At 50.7% G+C, this 19,744-nt stretch overlaps 1 protein-coding gene across 1 annotated transcript; it reads right to left on the bottom strand.

Annotated features, from left to right (window-relative positions):
- Positions 1–462: 462 nt before the first annotated feature.
- Positions 463–19,228, bottom strand: Sdc4 (syndecan 4). The gene is made up of 5 exons (XM_021185829.3): positions 19,076–19,228; positions 7,299–7,425; positions 5,802–5,848; positions 5,094–5,289; positions 463–2,420 (listed from the first exon to the last, which is right to left on the bottom strand). Exons 1-5 carry the CDS (start codon positions 19,148–19,150, stop codon positions 2,269–2,271), a joined length of 597 nt encoding a protein of 198 aa, XP_021041488.1. The 5' UTR covers positions 19,151–19,228; the 3' UTR covers positions 463–2,268.
- Between the last annotated feature and the right edge of the window lie 516 nt (positions 19,229–19,744).

Raw genomic sequence — 19,744 nt, 5'->3', positions numbered from 1 at the left:
GTGTCTGTGCCCGTGTCTGGCACCCCAAAAGGTCTCCCTCTGGCTTCACTGAGTTCAAGGGATACAGAATGAATGGCTTGTAAAAACCTTTAAAATGGGCTGGAGGGAAGGCTCAGTGGTTAAGAGCACTGGCTACTCTTACAGAGGACCTGCATTCAATTCCCAGCAACCACATGGCGGCTCATAACCATCAGTAATGGGGTCTGACGCCCTCTTCTGGCACGCAGGTGTACATGCAGGTAGATACTCATACACATAAAATAAAAATAAAGCTTAAAAAGAAACCCAACATTTTATAATGGCATTGGGTGTGATGGCACACCTCTTTAATCGAGGCAGAGGCAGGTCAGCCTCTTGAGTTCTAGGTTCACCTGATCTACAGAATGAGTTTCAGCACAGCCAGGGCTACACAGAGAAACCCTGTTTTGAGAAACCAAAAATAAAACTGACAGGCTGACAATCTAGAAAGTACCAGGTTTTATTATCTTTTTATCAAAAAAAAAAAAAATCAGTAACAGACAACAGTGTGAATGGTGCAGAAAAGGAGCAGGCACCAAGGCTAGAAGAGGACCCAGCCAGCTAGGACCCTGCACGGAGGTGGTGATGGGGGCCTCACAGGAACAGAATATGTTTGAGAGTGGTGTGATCTCCCCACCACCCCAGGCCTTTTAAGCCACTAGGTCTCTCCTCTGTAAGAGGGAGAGTACCAGATGACAGGAGTCCCTGGGGCCTCACCACCTTTCTCCTGGTCCCCTTCCCTTGCCCAGGGAGACAAGCAAAGCTGAGCAATGACCTGCTAAACCAGCTTAACCCTCGGTGCCCGGGGGATGGTGACTGAGCATTTTGTGTGGCTAGTGCAACCGAGGAATGACTTCCAATCACTTAGTCTGAAGTGAACCGAGTTATACAGCCACACACGGCCACTGTATTGGATCGTGCATCTAGAGCCCAGGAGCCCCTCCTCCCCGGCAGAAGGCACAGTGAGGGTTCGAGTCAGGGACCCTCAACTACTCTAGCTCATTCGCAATAAGGCACAGGGCAAGGGAAGAGGGCAGCAGCCTCTTCAGCCACACGAAAACTCACGCAACCATCCAGCCAACATGGGACCTGTAATATCATTCTATAGCCTAAAAAAATATATTTATCTATTCTTCTAGAACCAAGGAAGGATAATATATTACAAGAACACAAACACAAATATCCCGCTATCCCCCTACATTATATTCTGGAAACTGCTAGAACCCTGTAGCTACTTCTCAAGATAAAGCAACTTCAGGAAGGGCCAAGGTCAAAAACAAGGGCACAGAGCATTAAAAACAAAAACAAAAACGTGGGGGACAATAGAAAGATGAAAAGCAGCCCTGTCTGAAGCTATAAATAGTAAAAAACAAAAAAAAAATCATAAAAATCATATCTCCAACTCTTCTCTCATTTTCAAAAGACAAACAAAACATAAAAAAACCACGAAACACAAACTTAGCTGTTGCAATGGAAATGTTCTAGATAGAACATCTGTGTATCCCCCACACTCAGCCCAGGCGCAGACGCTCGCATAAAGGAATGAACCATTAAAAAACTTAGTTTTTATGAATCGCCTACAAACACACTTCAGTGTGAGCTTTCAGCACTTCACCCCGCCCTCCCTAGATATTTTTTTTTAAAAAAAGGTTGAATTTTAAGTCACTGGACTTAAGAATGCCCCCAGGTACGCCACAGAGACTCTGTAGCATGAGAAAGCTCTCATGGCAGACTTATCTCAAGGTGCAGAGGGTTCTGGCTCCTTGCCCCAGCTCCTGACAGATGGATAGGGTGTACAGCATGTGGAAGGGAGCCGGGATTCACACAGTAACCCCTTGCCTCTATAATCAAGGCAGTCATAGATGGGACATGTTTACTATAGGATCTAAACTGGTCCTATATTCTATTCTGGAAACTTTGAACAATGACAACAAAAGACCCAATTCCAGGCTTGCCTTCAGAAAGGGCAAGTTTAACCCCATTTTTCTGCCAGAGCAACTGAGACACAGACAGTCTCTCTCTCTCTCTCTCTCTCTCTCTCTCTCTCTCTCTCTCTCTCTCTCCCTCCCTCCCTCTCTGAGGCAGCACAGTAGAAGATCACATCTCTTCTGACACCAGAAAGGTGACTAGAGACGGAGATACTGACAAGTCAGTATTAAGGTGCCTGCTGCTCTCTGCCAACTCCCGCCATCCACAACCCTCCACTCCTCTCCCCAGTAAGTCCAAGCAGCGCTCTCTGGAGGAAGCTTATCATGCGTAGAACTCGTTGGTGGGGGCTTTTTTGTAGATGGGTTTCTTGCCCAAGTCGTAACTGCCTTCATCCTTCTTCTTCATGCGGTACACCAGCAGCAGGATCAGGAAAACGGCAAAGAGGATGCCTACCACGCCGCCCACGATCAGAGCTGAAGTAGGAGAGAGCAAGGGGTGAGCTGGTTCCAGGTCCATGTGCTCCTCAGCCCCGCCCACCGCCAATCAATCTCACCATAACCACACCCCCTAGACCAAGCAAGAGGACACCTCATTAGCATCGACCTTCACGATTTCCGTCTGAGAGAGACAGAAATTATAAGATCACAGCTAGAGTGGACCAACACCACTATTTCATCCCACATCTGCTGCCCTAGCCCAAAAGCTCAGGCTCATTCCATGCATCACGCGGTCTCTCTAGCAACAGCTTAGCATTAAGCCCTGACCAAGAACAGCAGGCTGCAGCAATCAATATGAAGACACTTTCTTCTCACCATGGCATACACCGTCTATCCCCGTGTGCATATGTCCCACCTAGACCCATACATCCATCCACTGACAGGTTATCATATTCTACAAACATGCAGAACACACTAATGTCTACACCGTCAGAGCACAAACGATTGCCGGTTATCATGGCAACTGCGTTCCCGTGTCTTCAACAGTGGTTCCCGCTGATTTTCTCCTTGAACCTCGCACCTTTCCCAGCTACTGTATCTGATGAGGCAAGCAAGCTTCTTCACCTCTCTTAAGACAACACAGAACAAAAACACCTTCTCCTACCTTTCCCTTCAAACCAAAATAAATCTACTTCAACTGCACAACGCAATGCCTACACTCAAGACCCCCTGAGCTGTAAACCTCTGGCTTTCTCGTGTTCCGCACCATCCTCACGTGGGCCAGAGCACCACAAAGTGCTTAGTAGATGACCCTCACTGTCCAGCTCAGTGAGGAGCTAGCTCCTAGCTGGGGCCAGGCAGTGGTACCTTCTCCACTTGGGCGAGCATCTGTCACCACACCAAGTGGCCTGAATGAGTCACGGCTGTTTGTTAGGGGCAGGGACAGAATCCTTCCTGTGGCAGATTGAATCTCCTAATTCGGTTTTACCCAGGCTAAGAAGATTAATTTCTGTGCACACACTATATACATCTACACAGAGAACGGAGCAGGAGAGGCAGAAGAACTAACAAGAGTTTTTCTACCAACAAACAAACCAACCCAAAACAAAAGTGCTGCGGGTTCCAGAAAAAAAAAAAAAAAAAAAAAAAAAGTTAAGCTGCCTCCTGCCTGTCTCCCACACCTTTCCCTCTCATTAACTCCACTCCTCCTTCAGGCCCTTGATCTGTACTGGGAGACCCTGCAGGGGCAAGAACCAGCCACAGGTTCAGAAGCCATCTGTGTTCCAGTTCCAAACATGGAGGTCACCATGTCCCGGCTCTGTGACCTGGTTCCACTTCAGGATACTGGAGGGTCTCCAAGAGTACACAGGAGTCACAGGACACACACGTCACAGAACTTCTAGGGGCTGTTTCAAAGCTACTGAAGGGGATGTTTCCAGCTGGACTCCACTGTCCCTTCAATGGTGAGGCCACAGGAGCCTAGAGAAATGGCATTTCTAGGAAAGATCTTACACCGGTGTGACCACGGGGTGGAAGAATGAGGGGATATCCTCGTGTGAGTTCTCTTGTTCTCTAAGCCAGAGCGGGAGCTCGGTTTCCCCCACGAATAAGAAGAATGACTGGTTTCCAGTTTTCTTGAGAAGCAAACAAGACTAACGAACCGATCTAAAACTCCACACGTATGAATAAGACCTGTAGCCGGCAGGTCTAAACTACGATGAGAATGGAACTCTGAGGTTGAAGCACGACAAAACAATTTTTTTTTCCACAAAGTTTGAAACATGGCCTAACGGTCTCTAGGGCCTTTGCACAAAGGCTTTGCCACCAACACAAAGACTGGTGAAGGAAAAAAAAGAGGATGTATGTTGACAGACCAGAGGCAGGACCACACTGTGGCACCGGGTCTTCAAGACAGGGCCAGTGAGATCCTGAAGGAAGGAGACAGGGCAGCGATATATAGGCACAGGGCTCCATATGTATACCTCAGCCTCCTCAGGCCCAGCTGCTTCCCAGGAGACAAGAAAGACCTAGCAAGGGCCTGCAGCACCACCACCTCTGCACCAGCCAGTCCTCCCAGACTGCCTGCCTAACTGGGAAGTTCGCTCCAACCAGCTATGGAGATGCTCTTGCCTCTTCTCTTGAGCTACCAGAAGAGGACCCCCAACTCAAGTCCCTCATCCAGAACTGACCCAGCCCCTCCTAAAGCCTCTGTAACACAAAAGCATCCAGTGTCCTAACTAGGGGACACACTAACCCTAACCCTGAGAGCTCTGGGGATAACACGGACAGAACAGCCCTTTATAGAAGGAGGGGCCAACCTTCCCATTTCACAGAGCCGTAAATGGAGGCAGGCTACTCAAAAGGCACCAGGCCAAGGTCATAAGCCTATCGAAAGATAGGAGGGTGAGTGGAGGAGTCAATCTAATTCCACCAGGGGCCTCCTAGCTTGCAAGGGAAATTAACCCTTAGATAATTAACTCCGGATATGGGATGCAAGCTCAGTCAGGGAAAGGGCTTTGGAAAACACCCCAGGGGCTTAAGGAAACAATTCCTTTTCTATTCTTTGCAAGTCTTTGATATGCATTTGATTATGCTTCCCAGCCACCCCTTAAAGGAGATAAAGCCCTTAGCTGCCCCAATGCAAACCAGAAGACTAAAGACCTGCCTGTCTGCTTCTCTCTGAAACCAGAGAGAAGGAAGCAGCCTTACCTGCCAAGACCTCAGTTCTCTCAAAGATGTTGCTGCCCTGGGCAGTGCTGGACATGGATACTTTGTTGGACATGTCATCCCCCACGTCGGAGGGGGCCCTTTTAGGAATGACCTCATTCTCTTCCAGTTCCTTGGGCTCTGAGGGGACACGGATGCCAGGCTGTGCATTCTCGGGGATGTGGTTATCCAGTGGCACCTGAGAGAGAAAGGAGACGAGAGGACACTGAACACACCTCGAAGAGGAAGCTAGGTGGAAGGGGACCCTAGAAGATGACAGACAGGAGGAGTCACAAGGGAACGAACACATAGGCGGGGTGTGGGGGGGGGAGCAGCCTTCACGCCTGCCTCAGCAGGTATATGCTGGAGCAACCAGTATAGGTCATGTGGTGATGCCCCTCAGGAGGCCAACTCTGCACCAGCAACACTCTGAGGCAGAGTGTGTGCGGCAAGCATGTTGGAGTGTTACTCTTAGGCCACCAAAATGCAGAAGGAAAAAGGCTGGGCTCAGAGGTGACCATCTTCTCCAAGGAGAAGGCTCGCCCTGTCCATGCTGGTCCCAAATGAGCCTAGCATCCCAATAAAAGGCCTTCTTAGAAAACGGGAGTTAGATCCCATTATGCATTCAAGGGGTTGTATTTTCTGTCGCTCTCAGGAGAGCAAGAGCAAAGAGGGAGAAAAGGGTGGAGAAGCGGGGAGGGCAGCACTCACCAAGGGCTCAATCACTTCAGGGAAGGGCCTGGGCTCCTCCGTGTCATCTGCAAAGTTAGAAGAGCAGCTGTGTGAACAGTCATGTTCTGAAACCGACCCCTTCAGCTGTAGCTAGTGGTGTCCCACCTCACGAGCAATTTTAGTCACCTATACTGAAACATGACACTCTTGGGGCATCTGGTCCGTTCACAGCAGTGTACACCCTGGTAATATACAAAGCTGTCCAGTGTCTCGTGAACTTTCTAAACCCTTACTAGCTAAAGTATGGGGTAAAGACAGCAGTATCTGGAAGCTGGTTAGAAAAGGCAAAATGTTCCTGGACGAAGTGCACAGAACACCAGAAGGAAGTTCAAGACCAGCTTAAGCCACACCGGAAGAACTGGTCTCAAACATGAAAGTTAAGAGAGCAAGGTTGTGGCGCACGCCTTTAATCCCAGCACTCGGGAGGCAGAAGCAGGCGGATTTGAGTTCAAGACCAGCCTGGTCTACAGAATGAGTTCCAGGACAGCCAGGGCTACACAGAGAAGACCTGTCTTGAAGAAGAAAAAAAAAAGGGGGGGAGGAGGTGAGTGGCAGAGCCAAGCCCTAGGCTCAATCTCTATCAGGGAAGATAGAGCCACCTTAACTAAAATTTACATCTGAACAAGCTCCCCAGGGAATTAACTTTTGGGAAGGAAGCAGTTAACTGTAATGATAAACACAGGAGGCAAAGAGTTTAGCTTGTCTCCTGGCTGCAACCCTTTGTAGAGGCTGTCCTAGTACACACCACGGTATACTCAGGATACACGGTATACAAAATTTACTTCTAAAAATACCGAGTGTATGGTAACTGCTAAGAGCTGGAACTCGCTTCAGTCCACAACTGACTCCACAGTCCTCCAGACCCTCGTTTTACATAGTAAGAACCAAGGCTCTAAGTAGAAGGCAGCGCTGGGATTCTGGACTCTGCAAAGGCCCTGAAGACAGCGGAACCCTTAGCAGCTGCCTGTTCCAGAGGCCACAAAGTCAAGCCCATGAAAGCCCTGATACCTACCTGGTCACACTACAAGAAACCTCCCTCCCTCCCGGTCTCATCTGAAACAGGGGCTTGCTTCCGGCTCCCCTCTCCATATTTCAGCCCACACATAACGCCTCCCACTCCACCCCCACTTTGGAACCAGTACTTTTCCTTTCAACGGTTGGGGGTTGGGGGAGCGGAACACACTCTGGGCCCTTCCCCACGCTCCCTCTACCCTCCACCAGAGGGAGGAGCCTAGTGGACAGGTTCAGGCTAGCGCCTGCAAACTCAAAGTGGAATGAATTCAAAGTTGTTTACAACTCACCCCAGAGACCCTGGGGGTGGGAAAATGTTACGTTTGTTTCCCCTTTTGAAGTGGGGGGGGGTAGTGGGGGGAGCACTGTAGGAAAACATCGACTCAAATCCACCTCTCCCACTGTTGCCGCCAGGAGTCCCTGCAGCCCAGGGTCCCCCCAGCCTTCCCAAGCACACCCCCATACCCAGATCTCCGGAACCCGAGATCTCAAAGTCATCCGAGCCGCCAGCATCTTCGTCGTCGGGGAGGGCTCCAGAGAAGTATCTGCCTTCCAGGAGGTCCTGGGGGTCGATGACCTCTGTCTCTCGAATCTAATAAGAGAGATGGTTTCAAACAGGATCGACCCAAAAGGCCCATCTTCCTCCTCCTCCCTCCGGAGGCTCTGGGAGACAAGAGTGCCCCAGAACCAAAGTGAATCAGGATTATAGGACCAGATGAGAAGAAGTTTTGGGTCCTGTGCCCCATCTACTGTGCAACCCTATACAAGTCTCTTCACCATTCTGGGTTAGTAAAAATATAAGTGGTAACAAGTTATTAATATTTCTAGGTATTTACTGAGCTACCTATGATCTCTAAGGCTGCTTATAATAGCACTTGTTAATTAACTTTACAACTAAGCCCCCCCGCACAAATGGCTGTTAAGTCATTCTCTTCTGGTGGTACAAGTGGCAATTGGCAGGCAGAATTGCATGAAGGACCACCTGATTTCAGAGCCAGAGGTTCCCATGGACACAGACAGGCCCAGGCTGGGGTCCTATGACAGCAGCTGATTTCCAGATGGAAGGCAGTAGGCTACTGGCTCTGGGCCTGCCCTGTTGGGAACATGTTCCCAACTGAGTCAGACTGGGCTGAAACAGGCTGGGCAGGTTCACTCACACCCCAAGACAGCCACAGAACTCAGACCGGGTGGTGACTCAAAGGTACAATCCTGAATTCACGGACTTCTCTCAATGTCTAGTCTTCTGCCAGGGCAGGGCACACAGATCCTTGCTCCCACAGTCCACGTCACTCAGCTCCCATCCCAAGGAGACCCAGCTAGCCAACCCAGAGCTTGTGGTCAATTCCCACCAAACAGCATTTAAAAGGAAACTATCCCACTTATTTTTGCCCCCTCCCACACACACCCCGTGTCTCCTTATCCCAGCTTCCTTAGGGCCCTAGGGTGCACTGGGGTGCCCACAGCCCTTCCCCCCTAGTCTTTGGACTCAGGCTCATTCTTGTAAACAACCAGGTGCAAGGGTCACTAGTCTACTATTTCCAGGCCTTCCCTCCTCTAGTCCCCGAGAGTACAAGGGATGAAGCCCTGCTTAGAAATTCAGAATAGGAACTAGCCATTCAGACCCGGGGAGGCCCTGTTCTTTCAAAGAATTTCGTAAAGAGAATTCAAACCAGAAACAAGGTAGTAACTACCCTAACACCGTATAAAACTTAGGTAGAGAGTGGGTCAGGTCTTGTGTCCGCCAGCCCCAGGCTGTCCTTCACCCAACCACAGAGACACGCGGTGGAGACAGTAAGAAGGAATGTCCGTTTAACCCTAAGGCGTGAGATTGAGTGGCAGGAGAGGTCAGGAGAGGCGCTTAGGGATCAGGCTTCCTGCTCCACTCTTCCTCCTCCTCTCTCTCCCACAGGCTTCCGGGGAGAGGAGGCTGTGCCCTCTGTCCACCCACTTTGCTCAGGAAACTAGATTCTGGGAAAGTAGCTGGGAGGAAGTCAGGCAGGCATTTCCCCCCCCCCGGGGGGGGGGCAGGGAAATCGATCAGAGTGCTTGGTACGCGTGGGAGTGGGGAGCCAGCAGGGGTTAAGTCTTGCTTACAGATGACTTCACGACTCCGGAATTGGGAGCTGTGGGGTTGCTGGTACTGGAATTCCAGCCCCCGCACAGGGCCCGTGCCTGTGGCTTTGGCTTGGCAGCACAGCAAGAAGGCTTCTCCGTGGTTGTACCAAGTGCCCTAGACGGCAGGCATGGTCCCAACGCCCAACGCCTCACTACAAATTCCCTAAGGTTCAAAATCTGCAACGGCAAGGCCTCCATGGCTTACAGTGTGCCAGGCCTTAACATGCACGCACTCGGGATGACGCAGACCCTTTTGGCGAGGGTGGAAACCACAGCTCAGAAAGGCAACTCACTTCTCCTAAGGTCACACAAGCAGAAGTGACCAACAAGACCGGCGGCCGGGCATGAGATCACCTGGGCTGCTAGCCACAGACACAACATAGGAACACGTTTTATGCTTAGAGCTCCCAGCCCAGCCCACCCTGGACTAGACAGGAACCCTAACTGGGCGTGTCTAATCCAGCTAGGGGTGAGGGCATGGGGAGATGGAGGAAAGGAGAGGCAGGTAGAGATACTCAGACCACCAAAGCCTGAAAGACTGGTCACACGCTGTTAAAATTCAAACTCTTCAGGGCAGGCGCTGAGGTTTTAAGCCTGGGGGCTTGGATTCCAGCTCAGGTCTGACCTACCCCACACCTCGCCCCTAGGAAGGAGCCTTGGAATGTCAGCCACACACCAAACCTCCGTAATATGTGAAAGTGTTCCGGGTGTTTCAAAACAGCCCAGGAGATTGGAGATAAGCATATTCGATGCCTATCACGTGGGCTAGTAGTGATTACTTCAATCTTCCATTAGAGAAACTCAAGGTGTGTGTGTGTGTGTGTGTGTGTATGTGTGTGTGTTTGAAGCTGTCAAGATCTGACTGGTAAACTGAGGCTGAAACCAAGATGCATTCCTGTTTCAGCTCCCTTTGGGACACATGGTCCCCCTCCCATTCCTTTTTTAGGGGGAAGGTCTCTCTCTAGGTAGCCTTGGCTGGCCTGGCTAGACTAAGAAACTGGTCTTTGCCTCTTCTGTACTGGGATTTAAGGAGTTGTACCACCACGCCCCTCCCCCCCTCCATCATCTTTATATTAAAATTCCAGAGGAAAGGAGTATCACACCAGGACCCACCGCTCAGCCAGGCTTGGAGCCTTCCTTTCAGAGGTTGGAAAATTCTTCAGAGGTGTGGAGAGGATGCAAAAATTAACCTCTTCAGTGAGTCAGAGGCTTCTGAGACAAGACATGAGAAATTCAGGCTCCTGGAGCTCGGAAGGCATCTTCTCTTAGCCCCTTTCTGGTCCCTCCTATGCTCACAAACTCTAACAAGCAAAAACCTCCCAAGTGGACAGGAGCTACTGAGGACACGATGTCAGAACAGACCCAACCATGCCCAAAGAGATGGTGAGCAATGGTTCTGTTTGTGTGTTTGTAAAGCTGAGAAGGTACCAACAACCTCTCCTTCCCCCGACTCTCTTTTCAAACAAGGTCCACTCAGTAGTCTGGGGTGGCTTTGAAAAACCAGGCCACCCAGCAGGCTGACCCAACCTTAACCAGAGGGGGATCCAGTCTTGCTCCTGACTACAGATGTGGTCGGTTCACCTCCGCTCACCCAACCCTGCCCAGGAACGTGTGTCCACGTGTATATGCATGCGCATGCACACCCTCTGGTCTCATTTCTGTCCCTTTCACAAACACAACCAGAAGATGGGTGAATAAGGTAGTAGGTTGGGTCTGGTGCAGAGGTTCTTGCTGGCCTCGTAGTCGATAGAAATCTGACCTAGTGCCGATAGTTAGAGACCCTGAATTCTTTCCCAAACTGGAAAAAATAGAAGTAGGTATACTTTGTTTTATAGGAAGTAACACCTGCCAGCAGAAGGCATCTGAGGCCACAGCCCAACCGTTTAGTTTTATGATCTCTGAGACAGATTACTTTGCCAAGGTCAGCCAGGCAGCTAGCAGCAGAGCTGGGCTTACAACCTAGGTTGCTCACTGTCCTGGGTAAGTGGCCTCCAGCCCCCTTTCCGGAACCTTGACTGACCCCAAGGTTCTCAGCAAATACACAAGCTTTTGCCTGAAATCAGAATGAGAAGCCATTGATCCTATCTCAAAGTCCCATGATGTCCATCACCCTGGGGAACAACACAGGGATTGGGGTGACTAGCAGAAGTCCCCACTGTATAGCAGGCTCCATCTCTGCATAAAGTCCCTTTATTCTACTCAACAGCACAGCATCATGAGGTGTTCTACCTGGCCCACAGATGAGTCATTTATCCAAGAGTCACAGCTAGGAGAGAACAACACTGGATTCATACCCAGACCTTTCTCTAAACCATGTCCTAACCACAGCCAGTCTCATCACAATGGCCTGCCCATTCTTCACCTTCAGCCCAATAAGAAAGCCCACTGGACACTGGCTGAGCTGAGGCTCCAGGGCACCCCACCTCCCCTTGCCAGGGAATAAACAAAGGTGGAAGTGTTATTGCTTAAACAAAGGGACAGAAACTTGGCTGGAAAACCAAGGAGGGCTTGGCTAACAGTGAACTGGTGAGAGCCTCCTACCTGCCTCCTCCCCACAGAAGGAGGGGTCAAGCCCACACCTGATCATACTCTGAGGAAGAGACCATAAGGATGACACTGGGCTGAGTCAGGTCAGGGGCAACACCCATAAACCAACTCCTGGACTCCCAAGTGGTTCTACAGCCCCACCAACTCCATTTACTACAGTGGGCAGGAGCCACAAGCAAATCAAGGCTCCACCATTTCCTGTGAAGCCTGGGAGTTTATTCTGGCTTTAAGTCCTCAGTTTCTTCTTTTCTAATTGGCACCTTGCAGAATGAAGGTCAAGGGGAATGTGTCCAAGTGCACAGGTGACCAGCAGGTGACTGGTGCATAGCAGGTGCTCAATAGGTGGTGATCATTATTAAACCCCACCCACCTTCCTTCTGCATAGGAGACGGGAATGCTCAAGAGAGCCAGAGAGGAACCTTGCTGAAGCAGCCGAGGGCGGGGCTGGGGAGGCCCTGGCCATCAGATGGGAGGGGATTTTGCAAGCTAGAGAGGGGTTTGACAACCCTGTCGCTTCTACTGCTGAGACAGACCAGAGATACCCAACTGAAAGGTCGGCATCTTCAGACTCAGGGATGGGTAGAAACCTGCCCAGCCTAAGTTTATCCTAAGCAAACAAAGACAGAGGAAATCTGTGTTTTTCCAGGAGTAGTGGAAGGCACTAACCAGAGAGATCTGAAACTCTTCTTGTGAGCTAGAGCCTCTATTTCCTGGCTTGCCTTGGGGGAGGAAAAAAAAAATCTAAAAGGCAAAAAAAGTCACATACCAAATATTCAATGTGATGCCCTGGGACCTGAAAGGGTTAATAAGCAAGGTCTGGGGAAGCAGGGGGTTGTAAGGGGGGTTGAGTGAGGGTTCAAATGTCGGTTCTGCCCACTTCAAGGTCAAGTTACTCTGAACACAATCACCCTGTAGCAAGCCAGGCCAGGCACAGTCAGCAGCCAGCTTTTCACCAAGTCCCAAAGCAGCCCATTCCCACAAGAACTCTAGGATCATGGGGTGCCAGCCAGGAATGAGGGGGATTGGTCGGGAACCTCTGGACAAACCCCTCCCAAGGACCAATCCAGTTCTCTCACTACTTAGGTGGTCCCCAGTGGTCGATCCCCTTTCTGAGCCTTGGTTTCCCCACCTGTAAAAGGGTCTCAAAGAGACAAGCCTCCCTCTGTCCCGAGGCCTGGGCACCAAACTGGGCACTGCTCCGATTACCAGTGGAGACAGCTGGGGAGGGACTGGCTCCCTCAAGGCCTCAAGAGACAGAGGTGCATTGAAGCTGGGGCTTGTAATCTAGGCAGCAGATCCAAAATCCCTGCTGGATCTGAGGCTGCCCAGAAGACTCTCAGCATGCAAACAAGCCTCCAGTGTTTTGAGAACAGAGTACAGGGCCTTTGCAGCCCCTGTTGCAACGGATTAGATCTACCAGAACCTGGCTTACAGGGCCCCTGCACCTCCTCCTCCCCAGACTGGGGAAGCCAGGAATCCTGACCAGGTCAATCCCTCTCAATCATCTTGATGCTGGACTTCCCCAGAGGCAAGGAGTGTCCCCACTCTAAAACACCCAGCCCAGCCATTTGCTTGCTGCCCAGAGGCTGCAGCCAGTCCCCACAGGTTGGGCCATTACAGCCCGCTTCACCCAGTCAGTGTTTCCATAAGCACCAACCTCTCCCTGCCTCCCTTTCCATTACCCTGGGTGTCACCTGACCAGCAGCCTCTCCTTTGCCAGAGAAAACTAGGGCAGCCAACTCCCTATACTAGGAGGACAGGGGAGGGGGCAGGCAAAGAGCAAAGGGTGGGGAGCACTCAGTAAGAGGCTGTAACCCAAGATGGAAAGAAACCGATACTGGCGGGTGACCATAGAGATGACAAGTGACAGTTGTAAAGTGTCAAAAGTGGCAGGCTGTGGTGGTCCATGGCTATAATACCAGCACTTAGGAAGCAGAGGCAGGAGGATCAGGAATTCAAGGCCAACCTCAACTACATAGGGAACTCAAAGCCAGCCTGGGCTACATGAGACCCTATTTCGTATGTGTGTGTGTGTGGGGGGGGAATCTGTGATCTTTTGATTCCCACAGTCCTCCAGGATAAATGTTCTGATCTCCAAGAATCCTACTAGCCCACTTACGTTCTCTGCACATATACAGACGCCATGACCCAAAGCCAACCTCTGGCCAAGACAGGAGCCCTTGTCTAGTCACGAATAATAAATTCAACTGAAGCCGGCACTTTATAAGTCTGCTAAATAACTATTATGACTATCAAGTGACACGGGTGTTTTATAGAGGACACTGGGGCTCTCACATCAACAAAGTGACTTATTAACTCCCTGTGTGTCCCTGGGTGAGTGGCAGAGCTGGGGCAGAGACTCAAGAGGCTTTCTGGCTGTAAAATGTACCCACATTTCCTGTTCCCAGGGCCTCTAGCAGACACCACCAGACAGGTCTACAAGGCGCAGGTGAGTGTCCAAAGGTCACCAGTGGGTTAATAACAAGCTAGCTCTACAAGGCACGTTTCTCTAGGGTTAAATCAGACCCCAATGGTGCGCATGGATGTTCCCCTAGTCGCTAGCAGGAAAAATACCTTCTCAGAACATTGCCTTTGCTTGTCCACCAAAGCCAGAACATTACTTGTAGTCATTCAGCTGCCTCAGAACACTTGCCCTTCCCAGGGAAAGCAATGCAAGTCTTAGCTTGAACTGTGTCCTAAGACCTGGTACCCTTGTAAACTCCCTCCCTCACACACACACACACACACACACACACACACACACACACAGAGAGAGAGAGAGAGAGAGAGAGAGAAAGAGAGAGAGAAGCTGGCCTGGGACACCTGCAGATCCCGCAGGAGGTGGAGCTGCCAGGAACTGGTTCTTGTTTAAATATAAACCCATCTGATAACCTGCAAACAACCCACTTCGAAGATAAACAAATATAAGATTTGGGCTCCATCGGCCCCACCCCTAGGCTCTACCCTTCCCACCTAGCAGCTGCAGGACTAGATGTGGGGGAGGAGAGAGGTCCTAGGCAAGCCAGGGAACGGTCACTGAGGAATGTCTCCTGTTCCACTACTTGGAGGAATGCTCGGAGCCTCCTTTGCAAGCTCATCAACTCGCCCCACCACAATCTTTTAATTAATTTACTTTATTGGTGCTAGGGAATTGATGTCAGAGCCTCAACAGACTAGGAGGTTAAGGAGCAGGCCCACTGTCGTCACATTATTGTTTTAACACCCTAGCAGCTCCAAAAAAATGTCACAGAATCCTAGTGCAAATCAAACCTGAATGGCGCCAGCTTTGGTTCTTGAATTCAGACCAGTTGACTCCTTGGTGTTACTGAAGGGTGTGGGTGTGGAGAGGTGTACCAATGTCGTACCTGCTCTGTTGCACTGTCCAGGACCCAAGTGCACACACCGGTGCTGTGAATATTCAAAGGCTCTAGACACTGATGCTGACTCCCAAAAGCCAAGACAAAAACCCAAAATGAACAAAACCCCTCAAACTTGCCCACTCCCAAGATTCCTGCCACAGAGCTATGCTTATTAGCCAAGAGACTGGTAGGAAGTGGTGACTCAGGCAGGCTGTAGCAAGACACAGTTGACTCACAGAGCCCAGTCCATCCCATTCCCCTACTTTTAAACATTCATTTGGAAATCACAGCAACTCATACAGCCCAGGAGGCTGAAAAAACAGCTAGGAGCCAATCTCTCCCAACAGAGAGTCCAGCTCTGCAGCTCCTCATTCAAGCCAGCTCAGCACTCCAAGTCCTTGGAAAAGCCTCCTGTTTCCAGGCGCTGGAGACGGCAGGACCTGAATGTGCACCCCACTTCTCTTCTGAGACCGGGACTTGTTTAGAGTCTACCAAAGAAGCCAAGAGAACTCCCCTTCCCCTCCCCATCTGGGCCGTGGAGTAAGAAGGACACTCAAGTGGCAATGGTCCAGCCTCCTCATTTTGGAGACAGGACGGACATTGAGCTCCAGACACGAGGTATGTTTGCGAGCAACACAGAAGTCAGTCCCAAGGTTATCTAATGTCCCCATTATCTAGAATGTTCTCTAAGGGACAATCTAAACAGACAGCTAGCATTCTCCTGATCTTGGCAAAACACTACATTCCTTTGAGCATCAGCTCTCTGTGAAAAGGGAGATAAAGATGCCTATACTACAGTACCAAACTACAGTCAGTCAGTCATCCTAGCAGTAAGTGATTTCGAAGCACCTTTTGGAACGAAGTTGTTATATGTGAGTTTTTTCAGTCATACAATCATGGCCCATGGGGAAGGTAGGAGTTTCACTAGAAGGAATGGCGCAGAATTCTGGTCTCCAGATGTGAATTGGGGGGTGGGGGTGTCTCCCTTTGCAGAGTTTGATGATGTGATTTCATTTCCTAGAGAGAAGGCCTTAGATGTCATACTCCTTTTTGAATGATTAGTGCTTAATGACTAATCAGGTATCAGAGGGCTGAAGAAGTGGCTTAGGGAGAGGACCTGGGTTCAATTCTCAGCACCCTCTTAGCATCTCACAACTGTCTGCAGCTCCAGCTCCAGGGGAACCGACATCCTCTCCTGGCCTCCTTGGACCCAGAATATAGACATGGTAACGCAGACAGAGATTCATTCAGAATACCCATACACATAAAGCAACAATAAGGAATGAGATGGCGGGGTGTCTCTTCTTGAAACCTCCTAGCTCCATCGTGATTTTGCAGAAGACTGTTCCGAGTTACAGGTCTCTCCCAACCCCACTGTGCTCTCCAAATCATGGTCCAAATCAATTCCCCAGATGTGCAGTACCTCTATGGGCTCCCAAGAAGTCCCAAGAGGTCTTACCAGCCACTCATAGGCCCTAGAACCTCCTTGGGCACTCAGCCCCCACTTCCTGGCTACCAAGGAGAGGGTTCTCAAGTAGACTAGAAACGTCTTTAAGTTGAAGTACACCAGGTGGGTGGGAGATACTTCCTCAGAGCTGCCTGGGATTGGTGCCAAGTCAGTAGGCTGTGCCCCTGGGCAACAACACCTTGGCCCACACCCCTCACCTCCACCCACCCCCCCCAACCACCATCCCAAAAACAAGGCTGCCTTTAATTGGCCAGGGTGGGAGGGGCAGAAGGCAGATCAGGGAATGCTCCCAGCTGGACAGGAAGAACAGGTTTGGGATGGCAAACCCGCCAAGCAGAGGAGAGGGCAGTGGGCGTTTAGCTTGGGCTGCCTTTCCCAAATCTGGGTTTGGACTAAACCTAAAATTTGGAGAAAGTCCCTCATAGCGTGAAGGTTCCAAGACTACTCTGTAGAGAGTAGATGGCCTGCTTGTACACTCAGTATTAAAAGATGGTATCATCTCATCTTTCAATATACTATTCTGGAAAAGAGAATACAAGAACGTAACCACGTGTGTTGGGTTTTGTTGTTGGTGGCGGTGGTGTGATGGTGGTGTTTTGTTTTTTTTTTTTGTGAGGGCCTAATTACTCAGTTATCAGAAAGTGCTCAATAAATCAAAACAGCTGTTAGCTAAATCCTCTCCCCAGGGTTCATTTTCTGTCTTGTCTCTGTCTTTCTCTCTCATTCCAAGGGAGAAAGAAAGGCAGACAGTATCACTTGTTTTTCCAGCCCAAGTGGTCCGATTTTTCTGACCACAATTTAAGGGGGAATCCCTGTGACCCAATTAGAGGCAAGATGCTTCTGACATTAGGCAGGGAGGAGGGAACACTGAGGTCAGGACCTGAGATTGAGACTGAGGCCTCCGGAAGCAGCTGCTTTAGGCTGGCTTCTCCCCCTTGCTAGATCAGGTCACCCAAAGCAGGCCTGGCAAAACCTACCTCCCCCAAACCACATCCTTCTGACTCTATCTGGGGGACACTGCGGTCTAGTCCTCCCCCAAAGCACCTGCTAGCTTAGCAGCCCGAGGGGAGCTCAATGGCTTGGGACTGGCCACATGGTGACCTCAGCCATCGCCTAGGTCCTTTTTCCTCACACTGCTCAGCCAGCATTCCTTCAGAAGTCCACAAGGAAGGACTCAACTTCAGAATAGCCTTCAGCCGCTCATTTAAGGTTAATACAACAGGAAGGCACGCTGGGCTCGCTCAGTCACAACCTTTCTGCAAAGATGCCTTCGCTTTAGTGGAAAGCCATTCCCTCATATTCATGTTCATTCCACTCACAATACACCTTGAGTTGAGGCTCTCCAATCCCAAACATCAACAGATGTTAGACCAGTCTGGAATTATGGGAAAACGGGACCTAACAGCAGCCACAGGGACGAGAAGATAAAAGCAGGCATTTCCAAGTCTGACTGTCTTAACTTCTGCCTGACTCAGCTGGTTGGTAGCTGTGTGACCTTCAACAGGTTACTTAACCTCTCTGCCTGAGGTCTAGTTTAAGAACAGTCAACAGGGAGGTTTTCTGAAATTAATCACGCTTGATTCCAAAGCCACCAGGAAGCCATCAGAGCAGAAACCAGCATGCAATGGGTTCCGTGCCTAACTGCAATTGTGCTGGAGACTGCATACACTCTCACCTGAAGCCTCCTGAACAGGATCAACTATTCCCTAAATAAGCCCAGAGAAAAAGGTGGCTTTCAAAAGAACATTAATGATTAAACTCCAGAGTCTCACTCCCCCCAAAACTTAGACTAAAGGTACAAATGGCCCGTGCTCATGGGTCAGACCCCCCTCTCCCAGGGACTGTTATGCCCTGTAAATTCCCTTGCCTCCTAAACGCCTACTAGGATTGAGCTGATCCGGCCCTAGATCCTTGTTGACTCTGATCCTGAAAAGGAAAGGTTTCTTTAGGTTCCCTGGGATCTTTTCTCCTCTAGATCCTTCTCCGCACTCAGGTGGGTGCCTCAATTTCCCCGTGTGCGGTTTCAACCAAAACACGTCCCACAAAACAGTTGGAGCTCAATCTCTAGCCTGGAGCTGATCGGAAAGTTGTCCTTTGAGTCCGCTCTGGAAAAATAAGGAACCCAACTTTTTGGACAGCCTAAAGCAGGAAGGTTCACCTCATGATCTGTTCTGTAGATAGGAAAGGTGACCTTAGAAGGAGCTGATCTTGCCCCTTAAGTCAGTCGTACCAAGACTGTGGCCAGAACGAAGGCCAGGATTCAGTCTTCTCCATTCCCCAGGGTTTGTGAAACGGGGTCCTCCGCACAGCCCTAAAGTGTTCCAGCTCCCGAATACAAGCTGCCCACCCCGTCCCCAGACCATCTCAGACTCGAGCCTCCTGCTCTGGACACCGAGGGCCACTCTGCGCGCAGCGCCAGCACTGGGATCACAAAGTAGGGGTGAGGGTGTGGGAGGAGAAAAGTTGACACCAACTTAGTCACGTCCCACCCGGGAGCCCAGAGGCCAGGCTGAGTCCAGAGCTCAGAGCAACCGGCTAGGGGTGCACGGCGCGTGGAAGAGTCTCCGGCAGCCTTCCTGAGACCCAAGAGCAAAGTTTCCTCATAAAGTTTTCCGTGTCTCGGCGTCCCGAGGGGGTTGGGGGGAGGGAGCACAGTTCACGATGCACCCTATTCCCTCCGGATCCCGGGATTTGAGGGGACAAAGAAGGCACTCCCCATTCTCCCCCCTCTAAGACATCGTTCAAATACATACCGACTCGCCGGGGACCACGGGGAAGCCTCCGAGGAGCAGCAGCAGCAGCGGCGCAAGCAGGCAGGCAGGCGCCATGGCTTCAACAGCGCAAACCAGTGGCCCGGAGCGGGCGCGCAGCCCTTCTTATAAGCAGCAGCCCTGCCCCGCCCCCAGTTCTCGCCCGCACCGCCCGGAATTCCCCCGGGAAAGCTTAGGCCTGCGGGGTGCTGCGCTGGGCAAGCTGGAAACCACTGGGGTGGGACCCAACCCGCCCGGGGACCCGCCCACAGCGTGCCTGCCGGCTCCAAACTGACCCCAATCTGTAGCTCCAGGAGCTGCTGCCCACGATAGTTAACTGATCTACTGCGAGGCAGTCCGCCTAAAAACCGAGGATCACTGCTTAGCCCCCAATTTATAGCTGGGGAAACTGAGGCCCATAAACAGGGTAGGATTGACTAGGGGTCTGCTGTTTTTAACCAGTCTTCAAAGCGGGTGCGCTCCGCTTTGTCATGGAGTATTCCCCAAGTGGCGCTTGAATTCGGATAGTTTTTGATTAGCAACTCTGAACCGACAAGGACGAAATGGTTCAAGTTTTTCCAGGCCTGCTGTCGAAATTATTCCAACCCCAGGGCGCCAGCGCAGAAGCAGCTGGAAAGACAAAGGAACGAGCCTGCCTGTGCACTAAACAGT

This window comes from Mus caroli, unplaced genomic scaffold (assembly GCF_978045245.1).
Source record: "Mus caroli unplaced genomic scaffold, Mus_caroli_1 scaffold_2, whole genome shotgun sequence".
NCBI lineage: Eukaryota > Metazoa > Chordata > Mammalia > Rodentia > Muridae > Mus > Mus caroli.
Note: the sequence above shows the minus strand (reverse complement) of the source record. Positions and strands in the feature narration are given on the sequence as shown.